The following is a 16047-nucleotide window of genomic DNA, read 5'->3' on the forward strand; positions in this document are numbered from 1 at the left end:
AGACAAGAAAAGAGAGAAGAAGGATGGAGAGAGAAGAAAGAAGAGAAGAGAAAGACAAGAAAGAAGAGAAATAAGAGAAGAAAGAAGAGAAAGACAAGAAAGAAGAGAAGAAGAGAGAAGAGAAGAGAAATAAAAGAAAGAAGAGAAATAAGAAAAGAAAGAAGAGAAAGACAAGAAAGAAGAGAAATAAGAGAAGAAAAAAGAGAAAAGAAAGACAAGAAAGAAGAGATATAAGAGAAGAAAGAAGAGAAGAAGAGAGAAGAGAAAGACAAGAAAGAAGAGAAATAAGAGAAGAAAGAAGAGAAAGACAAGAAAGAAGAGAAGAAGAGAGAAGAGAAGAGAAAGAGAAATAAAAGAAAGAAGAGAAATAAGAAAAGAAAGAAGAGAAAGACAAGAAAGAAGAGAAATAAGAGAAGAAAAAAGAGAAAAGAAAGACAAGAAAGAAGAGATATAAGAGAAAAAAGAAGAGAAGAGAAAGACAAGAAAGAAGATAAATAAGAGAAGGAAGAAGAGAAGAGAAAGACAAGAAAGAAGAGAAAGAAGAGAGAAGAAAAGAAGAGAGAAGAGAGAAAAGAAGAGAGAAAAGAGAAGAAAAGAGAGAAGAGAAGAGGAATAGGAGAAGAGAAATGAGAGGAGAGAAGAAAGAAGAAAGGAAAGAAAGAAGAGAGAAGAAAGAGAGAAGACAGAAGAGAGAAAAGAGAAGAAAAGAGAATGAAGAAGAGAAGAAATAAGAAAGAAGAGAAAGAAGAGAAGAAAAGAAGAGAAATGAGAGGAGAGAAAAGAGAAGAAAGAAGAGAAGAAAAGAAAGAAGAAAGAAAAGAGAAGCCAGAAGAAAGAAGAGAAGAAAGAAGAGAAGAAAGAAGAGAAGAAAGAAGAGAAGAAGGATAAGGAAGAAAAGAAAGAAGAGAAAAGAGAGACTAGAAGAAATAAAAGACGAGAGAAGAAAGAAGGGATGTGAGGACAGAAGACATCAGCCTATAATGCCCGCTGACTTCTAGGCGCAGTGCGGCTCTTGTGCTGTTATTCCACGTGGAGGAGATAATAATCCGCCGCCACCTTCCGTCCCTCCCATAACACAAGCCCAGGACACATTTCTCTCCTACTACGATCAGCAGGTTGCGGCTGTCAGGACCTGCTGGGAGTTGTAGTGCAGCTGAGGAAAGCTAACCCCAGCCTCCTAGGAGAAGTCATACTCGCGAGTTTCTGTCGTGCGCTGTCCCGATCCGTCTCCTGCTATCGCGCCCCTTCCTACGGGTGACACAAGCCGTATCCTTAGGGATCCCACGCCAGTGGGGCGTGTCTGTTACTAGCCACGCCCTAATACCGTATTCTAGCTACTTATGGACGGGCATAGGGGGCGTGATTGCTGAGCGACACGCCCCCGTGGTGACGCCCATCACGGTGTTCTGGCTGGTGCTGGGCGTGGCTACATGTAGGCCCCGCCTTGGTGAGCTTTTAAATCCCCGTGTGCGGCATTGTCGGGCTGTAGTGTGAGCAGAGCTGTGGAGGGCGGTGCGTGCAGCGCACAGGAGCGGACACAATGCTGAAGAACTGCGGGAGGAAGTTTCTGCTGTCCCTGGTGGGGGCCACGCTCACCTGCCTGCTGGTGCTCATGGTGGACCAGCAGAGCCGGGAGGAGGTGGAGGGCTCTCGGAGGCAGGTGGAGGCTGACCCCGCTGCCAGGCAGGAGGAGGAGGCTGCCAGGGCTGCCCGCAGCTTCTCCTCGTACATCAGCACGCTGACCCGGGTGAGGAGAGACGTGGAGCCGGTGGCCACTCCATCCACGGAAGGCACCAGGGCCAGTAAGCCCCCCGTGGAAGAGGTCACTGCTGACGATGTGTTCATAGCGGTGAAGACCACCAAGAAGTTCCACCGGTCCAGGATGGACCTGCTCATGGACACCTGGATCTCCCGGAGCAGGGCGCAGGTGAGGCTCCGGCTGGTGCTCTGTTCACACTCCGCGGCTTTGTGCTGTTACCGCAGCTCCTGGGCTCATTGTGGGGAAAGGCGACGCAGCTGTGGTGGCAGGAGGAGGTGTACCCCTATATATACATCGGGGGGGGGGGGGGGGGGGGTATTAGATGTCCGCATGCATCAATGTGGTGGTGGTGGGGCTATATGGCCATGCATCAATATATTGGGGGGGGGGGGCTATATGACTATGCATCAATGTGGTGGGGGGCTATATGACTATACATCAATGTGGGGGGCTATATGACTATACATCAATGTGGTGGGGGGCTATATGACTATACATCAATGTGGTGGTGGGGGGGCTATATGACTATGCATCAATATATTGGGGGGGGCTATATGACATGCATCAATATATTGGGGGGGGCTATATGACTATGCATCAATGTGGTGGGGGGCTATGACTATACATCAATGTGGTGGGGGGCTATATGACTATACATCAATGTGGTGGGGGGCTATATGACTATACATCAATGTGGTGGGGGGCTATATGACTATACATCAATGTGGTGGGGGGCTATATGACTATACATCACACTATTGCTTCCCAAACACGAGAATTATCTACAGCTGGTGGGCTCTACAGTGGGGGATATACAGAACAATATACGGCCCCCACAGCTCATCATAGTGCACAATGTCTCCTGCTTTGCTAAGTGGCCCCCTCACCTTTTGGGCGGCTGCCCAGGTCGCACCGATGTGTCCGTCTGTCTCTACAGATGTCCTGATGTCTCGGTGCAGATTATGGTCTGCAGATAAGGATCTCATGTCTGTGGCTTATCTGCTACCTGGTTCTGACTGTCTGGACACGGGAAACCTCTATTCAGGATCAATCAGGGACAGACCAAGCCATTGGTGCGGGTTGTGCAGCCGCAGGGGCCCCGGAGGTGTCAGGGCCACTTCTACCTGCGAAGCAGGTGAAATTGCAGCTCATTATCTCATCATAATGCACAAAGGGCCCATACACTGATCATACACAGGGGCCCTTTTCAGTGTCCGCTCCTGTCAAATGTAAAGATGAGCAAAATTATAGGTGCCATCAAAGAATTGTGAAGCGCCCTGACATCGTGCCTTAATGGGTTATGATCACGTGTGAGGGTTAATGGCATCCCTTACCTACTTGGATCCATTAATAAAAGCCCTCACTAAGATTTGCGATGTTGCATCAGGAAAGGAGAGGTTCTGGTTCTCCTTAGAATCTGCTTTCACTGACTTTAGAGCAGAAACTCTCCAAAAACCCAAGTTTCCTTGGAGATTTGGAGCGTTTTTGCCCAAAAACGAGGGGTGAACATGCACTAGCTTGGCCTCTTTAAGGGAATGGCCTTCATGGGAGAACATGCAGACTGGTTCTCCAGGAGATGGTGAGTTTTCATGTTGAGCACATTTTGAGATGTTGAGCATGGCCAAGGATCATGAGGGCTCCTTGAAGAATCTTGGGCTTTTCGGATAGCCTTGGCTTCCTCTTTTGCATTCTTCGGTCAGATTTGTAAATTCTCCTAGTTAGCGGCTTTCATTGTGACAGTTCTTCCTCAAGAAATAAAACCCTCCGAGTCCTGAATGAGAACCCGAGTGTCCATTGAAGATGAAGGGGAGAGAGGATAAATTTCAGGAGTCTTAGAGTGACATCCCGGAGAATGAGTCTCTTCTTTGGTTTCTCATTGTTTCGCGGGCGGCTTGAGTTCCCAGGGACGGAGCCTGTTCTCTCACGCTGTCCCCCTGCGTTTGATAACAATGCCCCTTTTCTCCAAGCAAGGAGAAAGCCCTTTTTTTTTTTTTTCCATGAAGCTATTATCATGGGAACACTTAAGTCCAAGCTATTGCTGTGCTGTCCAGGTCAGGTTGCCTGGAGATGTGGGCTAGTGAAAACCCAAGTCAAGGAGCTGTGGAATGGAAGGGGGGTAGCGTTCAGGGACCCCTTCTTGACAGGCTTGACAGTCCTTGGTGGAGACTTGAAGGACAGCGTTTGAGGGGAAAATGTGACCAAATAGGCTTGGAAGTGAAACTGGTTTCATTAAAGCATGGCTTGACAGCAGCCACTATAGATGTGTGGGATAATCCTTTCTATGCATTGAAAGTTTACTTTTTAAGTCCTTCAAAAAAAACTTGAAGGGATGGAATTCAAATTGGACTAGGTACATAGAGAAGCTTTGTTAAAAAAAATAAAAATAAATAAATGCTCTGTCCCTTTAAGAACCCTTCGATCACAGGCAATTTCATCTAAATTCTTCTCAACTATTCCTTGGATAGAACTTTGTTTTTATTTTTCTTTTGTATTTAGTCAGCAATGATCTTATGTTTTATCAACAGCTCTGACTAAATTGCTGTTTTTTTTTTTTGCCAGATCCTTGGGGCACAAGTGGAATTTCCAGTCCAACATGCCCCTGGGTAGTAAACATCCAGTGTTTAACCCAAAACAGAGTATTCGCCCACTCCCGCACGCGCTTACCCTTAATTGTTGGCACTGGTCCATTAACACAAGGAGCGCTTCTCTATTGTGGGCTTACACTACCTGTCAAAGATCTCCCTTCTTCCAGACTTAACCCCTTGTGAGGACGGTAAGGGTTAAGACCTGCCAGTGTCATCTGGTTGCTTAGGAGGACAAGGCGTCTTTGATAAGACACAATAGGTCCGGTATCCGGTGTCTTGTTCTAGCTCTCATATACTGTTACCTTGCTCTAGTAACATAGTAACATAGTTAGTAAGGCCGAAAAAAGACATTTTTCCATCCAGTTCAGCCTATATTCCATTATAATAAATCCCCAGATCTACGTCCTTCTACAGAACCTAATAATTGTATGATACAATATTGTTCTGCTCCAGGAAGACATCCAGGCCTCTCTTGAACCCCTCGACTGAGTTCGCCATCACCACCTCCTCAGGCAAGCAATTCCAGATTCTCACTGCCCTAACAGTAAAGAATCCTCTTCTATGTTGGTGGAAAAACCTTCTCTCCTCCAGACGCAAAGAATGCCCCCTTGTGCCCGTCACCTTCCTTGGTATAAACAGATCCTCAGCGAGATATTTGTATTGTCCCCTTATATACTTATACATGGTTATTAGATCGCCCCTCAGTCGTCTTTTTTCTAGACTAAATAATCCTAATATCGCTAATCTATCTGGGTATTGTAGTTCTCCCATCCCCTTTATTAATTTTGTTGCCCTCCTTTGTACTCTCTCTAGTTCCATTATATCCTTCCTGAGCACCGGTGCCCAAAACTGGACACAGTACTCCATGTGCGGTCTAACTAGGGATTTGTACAGAGGCAGTATAATGCTCTCATCATGTGTATCCAGACCTCTTTTAATGCACCCCATGATCCTGTTTGCCTTGGCAGCTGCTGCCTGGCACTATTGTCTTGCTTTTGGTATTAAATGACTTATTGGGGTTACTTATTAAAATATTGACCACCCCCAGTTAGTAAAAGGGGGTCTTGTTGGATCTATATTCCATTTATTCCATACATACTCGTTCTGGCTCTTTTTTTTTTTTTTTTTCTTTATAGCTATATACTTGTTTTTGTCACCATGTTAAGTGTCAGTTCTTGCTCTTATTATATTCCTGCTGCGTCCCTGAGTCTTACGGTTTTTGTTTTGTTAGAATCCGCCATACGGTTCTACATTTATAAACACTTTTGGATTTTAGTGCTAATTTTTATGGTCTTTAACGAGGAGGTGTGGCTCACAGGGGGCGTGTCTTTAGACTACTCTACAGTAGTCAAGTCACGCCCCATTAATAAAGACCATAAAAATTGGCACTAAATAAAAAGACCCGTATCTCTGGAACTGTATGGCGGATTTAAAAAAATAAAAAAACGGAATGTTCAGGGGAAGAGCGGGAATAAAATATAAGCAAAAACTAGCCACTTTTAATCTGGTGGCAGGTCCCCTTTAAATGAATATGTACAATGTTTGTAGGTTTTTAGCAGAAATGGATGACTATTGGAGACAGTTACTGAATAGTGAGACCAGATGGTACTTGGCATATTTTGTATACCGGAGTGACAGGTGTGCAATAATTAAAGGGTTATCGGATTGCCGATATCAGGCCCCACGCGGAGATGAAACTCCTGACCTATAACTATGCGCCTCTGGCAGTGAATGGGTTATTTGGTCTGCGCACGTCAACAACTATAAACCCCCCCCCCCCCCCTTCCCCAGGATTGGATCTGTGTCAGTGACAAGACTGAGGTTGCCCTGTCCTCAGGTGTAACGGCTCGGGAAAGGCGTGCCGTGCTCCCGACATACTCCTGACGTGCTGCTCTGTGTATATATCAACACACATCAGTCAGGAAGAATTCACATTTGTGTTTGTGCTATAAACATGTCTAAGTTTATGGTCCAGTGTAATCTGATCTAACTGGGAAGAACTGGTTCTGACCTCTCGCAGCGAGTTCTTCAGGGGGGTAACGAGTACATGAAACAGCAGAACTTGTTGTTTCCCCCTTTTGCGGCCAAATATGCCATAATCATCAGGGAACAGGGTGGAGAAGTAGTTCTCCTTTTTTTTTTCTTTTTTTTTTTTTAAATTACTAGGAGGTGGGGAGGCATGTTTTGGGTACACCTGCTGGGTCAGGTGCATTGCAGACACTCTTCTTCCTCCTCCCATGACATGAGCAGGTATCATCCTGTCAAACCTGTCTGTGCCGCAGCGGGAAATTCAAATTCGAAATCCTTAATCTCCCAAAAAAAAAAAGATTGCACCACAACTCTTACTTTGTGCATCGCTCATCACAATAGTTACAAAATGAACTACACCCCCCTCCGCCCACCATTAAACTTTACCAAGGAGCTACCCATTGTTAACCTTAGCGGCAGGACCAGACCTCAGAGTGGGGCAGAGAAGGGGGGTCTTCCATTGTCCGCACCTACTACAGTGGTGGTCTCTATTGTTAGAAGAGGAGTTGGCATCCTGTCATTATTTCGACTGCTGATTTTTAGAACAATGATGTTTCCTCTTCTTTAACCCAGGGTTGAAACTGAAATTTTTGAGAAAAAAAAAGCAGAAGTTAGATGAGACATTTTAGAAGTCAGTAAGTCATGGGACTGTTTAGAAATAATGGAATATTTTTACAATTTTTTGACTTTTTTTTTTTTTTTTTTTTTGGGGGGGGGGGGCTGTAATCTTAGTATTAGTGACTTGCCGTCTGACGTCCCCCTCCTCCCCCACGTCTCGCTTGTCATTTTGCTCTCCTGCCACCTTGACATTCACTGTCACCTACATGTTAGCGAAGCTGTAAAACTTCAGAGGCTTTTCATAAGCCACAGTGAACCCTGTACTTTGCCTTAAGATGTTAACCTCTCCTCCTCCTCCAGAAAGTGGTCATTACTTTTAAAGGTAAACATTCTTGCCCCACGACTACAATTATACAAGTCACATATACTCTTGGGGTAAAGGTTACTTTTTTTTTTAATGTCCAAGTTCTTACAAATTTTTAAGCTGAAGTGTTTGGCTTTGATTGGATTTCCTGGCCGGGCTCCTGAAGTCTTGGGCTTGGCAGGAAGGGGTGTGAGGCAGCAATTCTGCCGATCACAGATATCTCCTGAGAGGTGACACTTGGGGCTTTAAACGGTCCCGTCCCTTCCTCACAAGGAGCAGGCAAGCAGTCTACAAGTTTCCGGAGTTTCCTTCCAATAAAGGGGGGTGCATGCTGTTCCTTTCCTGTCCATCCATAAAGAAAGGCGACTCTTCTTATGGCCGGGAGTCATCCCATTGTCTCTTGACGGCGAGAGCAGGGGGGGGTGGAGGGCGCGATGGACACGGGATCAGATTGTTCTTGGGGACCTGGCGATAAACAATCTTTTTATCTATTAATAGTATAAAGGCTGCGCCTAGTGAGATGAAATGGAGACCGGCCATAAAGTAAATGCCATAGATTCCTACTGACGCTGTGCCGTGGCCCGTTGGGGAAATCTGGCCCGCAGAAGTGCTGTATAAGAACAATAGGCACAAAAGAGACTTTAACCAATTTCTGCCTTTCTTGTGTTAAATTTGCCTCCATAAAGAACCCCGGAGCCACCCCCGTCATTCATTCACCCCCTCCTTGGGTACCACCAGAGGAAGAATGGCTCCCCTCATCAATCATTTTCCTTTCTTCTCCCTTCAATACCCCAAGCTTAACCAGGCCAGCTGTATGCTAATCAGGACGGACATGTCTCGGCTTAAACTATCCGTCAGTGACGAAGGATCGCCCCTTTTGTTGCAAAACAGGCACCTAACTTTTCTCCCCCGAGATGAAGAATACCCTCGGCCAACATAAATGATTCTTGACAGCGGCTCTATAACATCAGCCAACATTCCCTCCTACTTTCTTTATACTTGTTTCTTCTTTTTTTTTTTGGTAGCATACTTTTTTTTTTTTTTTTAATTTATTTCAGCAAAGCAGCTGGCACAAATGTTACCTTCCCTCTGCTCTCTCCGAGATCTGATTGATGGGACTTCTGTTTTCTCATGTTGTGAATATCTTCCCATCCTACAACAATCGGCGCACAATGAAAAGCTAACCACAGAGACAGCCGGCGTCTGCTTATCCTGAGCCTGTGTAAATAAGGGAGTGTGGCCCGGCAGGTGGAGAAGGTAGAGCATGGGCGGGGTAAGGAAGGTAGCCGGCAGTCGTGCAGCGCCATAAGCCCTAGCGCTTTACAGAGCTATTGAGTTACATCGGAACTGATGGAGGCGTGAAAACAAAAAAATTTTGAAAGCAAAGTGGCAGCAGGCAGGTGTTAAGACTGGCAGAGCCGTCGGGTGAAATGATGCCAAGTCTTGTGCCAAAGAAACAGCTGCTAGGTTCTCGAAAACTAGGTAAAATGAGATTTTGCTATGCACAGAATCGTAGGCTATTATGGGGTACAGTATGATTTTGAGTCTGTTTTCAGTGTAACAATACCCTTGAGTTAAATCTCCCTCTGTTGTCATTTTTTGGCCTCGGGAAAAGGAGTTTTTGTTTTTATCCCTTTTTAGTTTTTAACAAACACAGCTGTCTCCTTTCAAAGCCTCCGCGCACAATAGAAATGGCTTGTGGATCTGCACGGGGGTTTAGTCCCAAATTACATGCCCTGTCCCCTAACCATCTGCTTTTCTGCATTCTTTTTTTCTTTTTTAATTAAAGAATCCCAGGTGCACAGAGAAAATAATCTAATGTTCCTTTTGTCGGCATTGTGTATCTTTCAGACTTACATTTTCACGGACGGCGAAGACGAAGAGCTGCAGCGCAGAACAGGTGAGGTTGAATCTGCTCATTTTGTGGTTGTATCAAATACAATTTTTCTTATTTACTTTTTTGGATCTTTTATCATTTTGGTTTTACTCCTTTTTTATTTTTCTTGATTCTTTAATATAATCAATTTTTTTTTTTTACTACAACGTAACATTATATTGGTTTAATCCCCAATTTTTATGTGGTTTCCAGCCTGTCAATATAGGGATAAGACGAGGTGGTTAACAGCCCTTTGCCTTTGTTGGGGTGTAATCCTTACAAATGGTCATGGTTCTTATCTGGGCTCTTTGGATGACATTTTACCCCCTTTTTTATGGTTAAGACCTTTTTTAACTAAACTGGAGAGGAGTAATCCAGAGTATTAACCAATATGGATAGCGGGGGCTGGAACACCAGCCGAGGGGTGGGTTTGGTACTAATGTGGCATGTGTATTTTTTTCTTCTCCCCGCTGAGTATGGGTCATGGCCTTTATTCTCCTTATGTAAATGATTTCCATTCAGACTACTGATACAGCTTCTATTGAGCGCGCACAGCCAGTAACAGGTGGTCCGGTCTGGGAAAGTCCATGCTCAATAGGATAGCGTTCCTTGAAGAAGAAAAAAAAGTTTGGGGAGGGCTGACTTGTAATTAACCCTTTCAAATGTTGCTTGTGCTTGCCCAGCCCCCCATTCTTTGCAAAGTGACTGGCATTCCATCTGCTGCCTCCATCCCCCATTGTGAGGTCGTTCTCTACTGTAACCCTATACCCTTCCCCCCAGCAGCTGTAATAAACCCTCATTGCAATGAATGATCATAACCCATAATTCTTTGTATCTTGTATCCACAATGACCATAATTTTCTGTAATTTTGTAGGAAATGTCATCAGCACAAACTGTTCGGCAGCTCACAGCCGTCAAGCCTTGTCCTGCAAAATGGCCGTAGAGTACGACAAGTTCATTGAGTCCAACAAGAAGTAAGTATCCTCGCCAACCAAACCAAAGATGAACATTTTTACCCAAAAAATTTGCCGGTGACCATGTGGTTCTGTCTTGTTCCTGCATCTTACCTTGTCTATTCTCACCTTGTCTCAGGTGGTTCTGCCATGTAGATGACGATAACTACGTCAATGTGAAGACTCTGCTGAAACTGTTGTCCCGATATTCTCATACCAGCGACATCTATATTGGGAAGCCGAGCTTAGATCGGCCAATCCAAGCAACTGAGAGGATCAGTGAAAGCAAAATGGTGAGGAACTTCCTCCTTTTTAAATCAAAGCGTTTTTATTAAACAGGAATCATAGAATGTTAGATTTGGACGGGACCTCAAGGGTCAGTGTCAAACCCATTGCTCAATGCAGCGCAGGATTCATTTCTTCAGATTAGTTGGTACAGAAATGACAGCAAAGTAATAAGTCCAACAATAACAATGATAGGATTCCAGGAATTTTTTTTCCCTTGCCCTTCTGAATTTCCATAAAAATATCTTGCCACTATAATGGACCACATATTAAGCAGTGATATTTCTTTTGTCTGACATACTGTAGTATATTACTATTAAAGAACAAGTTTATTGGAAATAACATCTCTGACCAGCTCTTTCAACACTACCATTAAGCATTTCATCCAATCCCCGCCCCCCCATTGCTTCCCAAATGTAGCAGTAGCCCCTTTTTGATTTAAACGCCTTTTTTTTTTTTCATTAGAACAGTGTTATTCAAACAGCTCACCACCTCTTCTATTTAAGGGAGCAGTGTTCATAAGCCAATGTCTCTTTTTAATACAAAATTTTGGCAATTGCCAATTGTTCGGGGGACGAACCTCTAAACTCCCCTGCATAGCCTAGCACACACCCCTTGGGATCTAGAGAAATATGAACATTAAAGACCTCCGAGACCAGTCTGCCAATCTCTTCCCACACACCAGAAAATGGGTGCAGGACCAAAACCTATGGACTAAACCTTCCCCGCAACGTGGACAACAATCATCTGTCCGAGGGCCCTTTCTATATAATTTAGGGGTTCTGTATACTCTATGGATAAAATTGAGATTTTCTTTGTCGTATTTATGAATACTTTTCTGGTGACTCAAGGATGTCTTCCCACTCCTCTTGAGTAATTGGTTCCGCATCTCTCTCCCATTGAGGTTTAATTGTAGCCATAGGGTCTCCCTAAATTTTCAAATGTACCAGTGTCCTTCCACATAGAATTGATGCAAGTGCTTCAACCCCTTCCTTTTCCAGTTCCCAAAACCTTCCAAACTTTGCATTTCCCCCAAACAGAGGTTGTTTCCAATAGGAGTATATTTAGAATATTCTTTCATTCTGAACACTTCATACAGACCACCAAATTTTATAAGATAGTTTAAAAGTCCTTAGACAAGGTCTTCAACTTGCCTGTCTCTAGAATACGTATCAGAGGAGAACCTTCTTGAGACTCATGATGCCACTTTGAATGGCATTCTTAAGAACATTCCTCCATTGGTGTAGTAATTCTAATTTGTTCTTCTCAGCGTCCTGTCAACTTCTGGTTTGCCACCGGAGGTGCTGGATTCTGCATCAGTCGTGGCCTGGCATTGAAAATGAGTCCATGGGCAAGGTAAGGATCGATAAAGTACAATAGCTTACTTGTGGTGCTACACGATTTGTAGACGGACAGAAGGTTGGTGTGGATCTTTAAGAACTTTGATTTTCTTTTTCTTGTTTTTTTAGTGGTGGACACTTCATGAACACCGCAGAGAAGATCAGACTTCCTGATGACTGCACCATCGGTTACATTATCGAGTCTGTGCTGGGGGTGAAATTAATCCGAAGCAACCTCTTTCACTCTCATTTGGAGAACCTGCACCAAGTTCCTCAAAGCGAAATCCACAATCAGGTAAGAAACGTTGCAAAATGGAAATTACCGAAGTTTCCAACACTCTTTATAGTTCTGCTTAATTAGAAATAAGAGATGTAACCAGCGTTTTCTGGCTTCCTAGGTGACATTAAGTTATGGAATGTTTGAAAATAAGAGGAACGCAATCCTGATGAAAGGGGCTTTCTCAGTTGAAGAGGATCCTTCAAGGTAAGAGGCATTTAAATGTTAACATTTTATAGTTTTATTTTTTTCATGGCCCAAAGATCTATTTAGCTACTCAAATGCCATATTTACCTTCTGGAAAGAAAAGAAAAAGGGAAACCAGTGCAAAAAGGACTAATGATGTATTTTAAGTTACATTGGTGGTTGAGGGGGTTACTCACATGATTGAGTTGTGTATGTCACAATTTCAATAAATGCCTGAAGACTATTCAGCTACTGCAGTCTCGTCTAAAAATGAGTATCCTCTAGAATGTAGATTGAGAAATAGGACGCAAACATTTTGGTAGACCGGGCTGCTGTGAAAAAGTAGTTCAGGGATTAACGCGTTTCAGGCTCATACTGAACCCTTTCTCAAAACTGAACAACATATGAAGGGCAATACAACAAAAGGGGGTTTAAATGCACAAAAAGGCTGTCAATATTCAAACAAACGCCCACTTTGGCTTGATTAAGTTGGAGCTTGATGCCCATTTTGTAATGCTCTTCATACGTAGTTCTGCTTTGCGAAAGGGTTCGGTACAAACAAAGTGTTAAAGCTACCTAATGTATTATCACTAGTGGTGCGTGAGTGCACTCGGGTACACGGAGCATCACTGGTGCTCAAGCGCCATGCTAGAGTACCCACTTGTAGGTCTTGAGGCTTGGATTGACCATGTATGGAGGGCAAACTCTGCATGTTTTTTGGCTGTCTAACAGTCACGTAACATGCAGCGAGGGTGACTAGAGTATAGCGGGTGCTCATCCACCATGCTCAATGCACTCTCGCTCATCACAAATTACCACATGTGCAACTATTCCTTTTTCACAGCAGCTTGGTCCACCAGAAGGTCCATCTCCTACTTTTTCTTCTGCCTATAGATTTTATGGCCTAAAACAGTTGTTATTATAATTCCAAACCTCCACATTTTCAACCTGTAGATGACATTTTCTGTAATCAAAGGTGTAAACCTGATGTTTCCGTTCCAGATTCCGATCCATCCATTGTCTGTTGTATTCAGACACTCCATGGTGCCCCAAGAATATTGCCTATTAGAAGACTACAAATCTTCTTCAACCTCGTCCCAAGTTTCCCTGGTATCCGAAGGGCTATGTGGGACCTGTACGTGTTTTCCTTTGCTGTGAATGTCGCTGATTTCGGGTGCTGTGCACGGATTGCACAGTGTTTGGTTTCTTAGGCTGCTGTGCGGCCGGTTACTGTCCTGGTCTGAGCAGTCAATGACAGCTTATCTCTACAGAGCACCTCCTCGTGTGGCTGAGAAGTGTCAACTTCTGGAAACAGAGCCTGAAGATGGACGGTGCTTGCATGTCATGTGGCTCCAAGCCTATAGACTTTTATACAGTTGCTTTGCAGCAGTGTCTGCTATTCTTATAGAATGTTTGCTGAAGACCTGCTTGCTAAATGTTTGCTTCCTGTGAGCTACCTATAGTTTTTACATACAAAAACTGCTTTCCCTGTCGCGGACCAAATTTTAGCGCACCAGTTTTTTTATGCCCCAAAAGCCCTGTCCTTCTGCTCCATAGTGACTGATTTTGGTACTTTTTATTCCATTTAGTAATAATTCCATGAGGATAACCTTGGTGCCACTAACTTTTTGTATCATCCTAGGTCTTGCGTGCGTTTTTGGGAAAGCTTCCAGATTTTCTAAAGAATGTTGCCCCCTTTCTTAGGCTCCGGATTTACGTCCAAATGAAGACCACTTCCCATGTTAAACAGATTTATATTTTAGAATTTGGCTCTGGTCTTATGTAAGTGTTCCTTAGTGTAGAGCCTCAAGATGGTCTCCACTGGGAACATCTACATCAGATAGGACTGGAGCTTGACCAGGTTCTTGCCGGTGTTCTGCATTGTATTTTCTGCAGTTGTGGCAGTGATTCGGGTCTTACCTAGTGATGAGCATGTTATCTGAGCACGTTCGCTCATCACTAGTCTTCACCACTTTTTAAGGCACTTTGATCGACCATGTACAAATAGAAGAGCTGGACTCTAAAAGCACCTTTGGAGCTGCCGTACTGAAATTGGCTCTAACATTTGTATCGTTTAGAGCTGCTACTCTGATCCCATCCTTTATTTTTATTTTTTGGTAGACCATTTATGGTCTGAGGATGCACAAGAGACTAGTAAGGCCTCAGGACCATTTTAGTTTATTTTTGAGTTCAAAATGTTTCAGTGCCAAAACTCTTGCAAGGAAATTCTATAGGAGCCAGATTGCAAAATATATTGCCCAATAGACCCCCTTATGTAGTTCATGTCTGCATCATGGCACCTTAAATATACCCATAGAAGAAGATATGGTCCAAAGGGAGCCCTGGTCCATTATCATTGGCACAATGGGGAGCAGTCTGGTGGCACCCACCTAGTCCATAGTAGGGAAGATCAATCCCCTCTTTGTGCCCCATGATATCTCTAACCCCTTGCAGTATGGTGGCCATTAGACCTCTTTACAAAACATGCTCCAAGCTTGACTCTTTCCCAGAGTACACAGGCCCCTTCATGGTCCACATTGCTGGATGTGGGCAACAGTTTATGGTCCAACTGCAAATTTGCAGTTTCCAGCACCCTGTGGGTTATTCTTCTTTAGTCAATTTAATGGCAGAGTTTTATGGCAGCTTCAAGGTGACCTTTTGGGGAGTGTAATGTTATTGCCCATAGTGGGCATTGATTGTATATAATGTAAAGATGCAGTATTTTTTTTACTGTGGATCTCACAAATCTATTTTTTTTAGTGTCTAATGAATTTATATATATTTTTGTTTTTCTGTGGATCAGAAAAAGTTTCAGAATTATTTTTTTTTTTTTCTATCTTAAACGCGCCTGCATTATTAAATTATCCCAGTATCTGGGGGTTCATTGTTATAGGAGTTTATTGTTTTATAAATCTAAAGAGAATTAACAATTTGTTCTCAGGGGAATTCTACCCGGTGTCGGGGTGATTCTGATATGTTGTCTTCTGCTTTAAATAAAGCAGTTTCTTGCTTGAAATGGTTGTATCGTTTCATTATTTATTGTGCGTCTGTGCATATCAGACATGATTGCTCTGCTTGTGTAAAGTCACATGCAAAAAAAGTCAATGATGTGAGGAAACGACCCTGGGTGTATTAGTCTTAAAGGTTTAAATGGTCACAGTACTTTCAGGCAACTAGATCTCATTTAATAAATTTACAGATTCAGTTTAGGGCAGGCAAGTCTTTGGACAACAGGTGGGAACAATAGATCTTAAATGATGGATAGGATGTTAAAAATGTTCCAGCTCCTACAGTGCTGGCAGAATGTCGTTAAAAAGGAATGGCCCACTGAAATGGTGTATGGCAAGTTACAGAACATGAGAATTGGGACAGTGTACGAGGACAAAGTATTCTCCAATAGTTCTGTATCTTTGGGTTTTTCCAGATCCAAATGTCTAGTCATCAGTGGCCAAAGTGATCTGATCCTTTGATGCTGCCCAAATTTTACTATTGCTATGTATATAAATATACCAGACTGTATGTTTTGTTTTTATCTTGTGTGCAAAGTGCAATGCACAAAGGTATATACAAAAAGATGAGGTTTATTTAAAGAAATTAAAACTTGATAAAAGGTATAACACAAAATAATCATAGTTGATGAGCAAAAATAGGAAACAAATATAAGAGTAAACCGGTGAATAAAACAATTGGGCAAGGACCATAGTAAATAGAATAATGGAAAATACAAGGTACGGTGCCAATATTGCAGGCAAATACAATGCATAAAAGATTTTAAAGCATATATCCATATAACCGCTCCAAAGGTACAGTATCATGATATAATAGAAGCGCAAGT

At 43.2% G+C, this 16047-nt stretch overlaps 1 protein-coding gene across 1 annotated transcript; it reads left to right on the forward strand.

The window, feature by feature from the left end:
• The first annotated feature begins 1464 nt into the window (after window positions 1–1464).
• LFNG (LFNG O-fucosylpeptide 3-beta-N-acetylglucosaminyltransferase) lies at window positions 1465–15228 on the forward strand. Its single transcript, XM_069734336.1, has 8 exons — window positions 1465–1927; window positions 9146–9194; window positions 10046–10145; window positions 10264–10417; window positions 11680–11765; window positions 11879–12044; window positions 12148–12233; window positions 13215–15228. Exons 1-8 carry the CDS (start codon window positions 1541–1543, stop codon window positions 13279–13281), a joined length of 1095 nt encoding a protein of 364 aa, XP_069590437.1. The 5' UTR covers window positions 1465–1540; the 3' UTR covers window positions 13282–15228.
• Window positions 15229–16047: the final 819 nt, after the last annotated feature.

The sequence above is a fragment of the Ranitomeya imitator genome, chromosome 7 (genome assembly GCF_032444005.1).
Source record: "Ranitomeya imitator isolate aRanImi1 chromosome 7, aRanImi1.pri, whole genome shotgun sequence".
Taxonomy (NCBI): domain Eukaryota; kingdom Metazoa; phylum Chordata; class Amphibia; order Anura; family Dendrobatidae; genus Ranitomeya; species Ranitomeya imitator.

What these genes read in the sequence shown, in the direction of transcription:
- LFNG (XM_069734336.1), top strand. Translation starts at nt 1,541, where the DNA reads ATGCTGAAGAACTGCGGGAGGAAGTTTCTGCTGTCCCTGGTGGGGGCC. An exon ending in GGATCAGTGAAAGCAAAATG is followed by an intron (nt 10,418 to 11,679) that starts GTGAGGAACTTC and finishes TGTTCTTCTCAG; the next exon opens with CGTCCTGTCAACTTCTGGTT. An exon ending in AAAGCGAAATCCACAATCAG is followed by an intron (nt 12,045 to 12,147) that starts GTAAGAAACGTT and finishes CTGGCTTCCTAG; the next exon opens with GTGACATTAAGTTATGGAAT.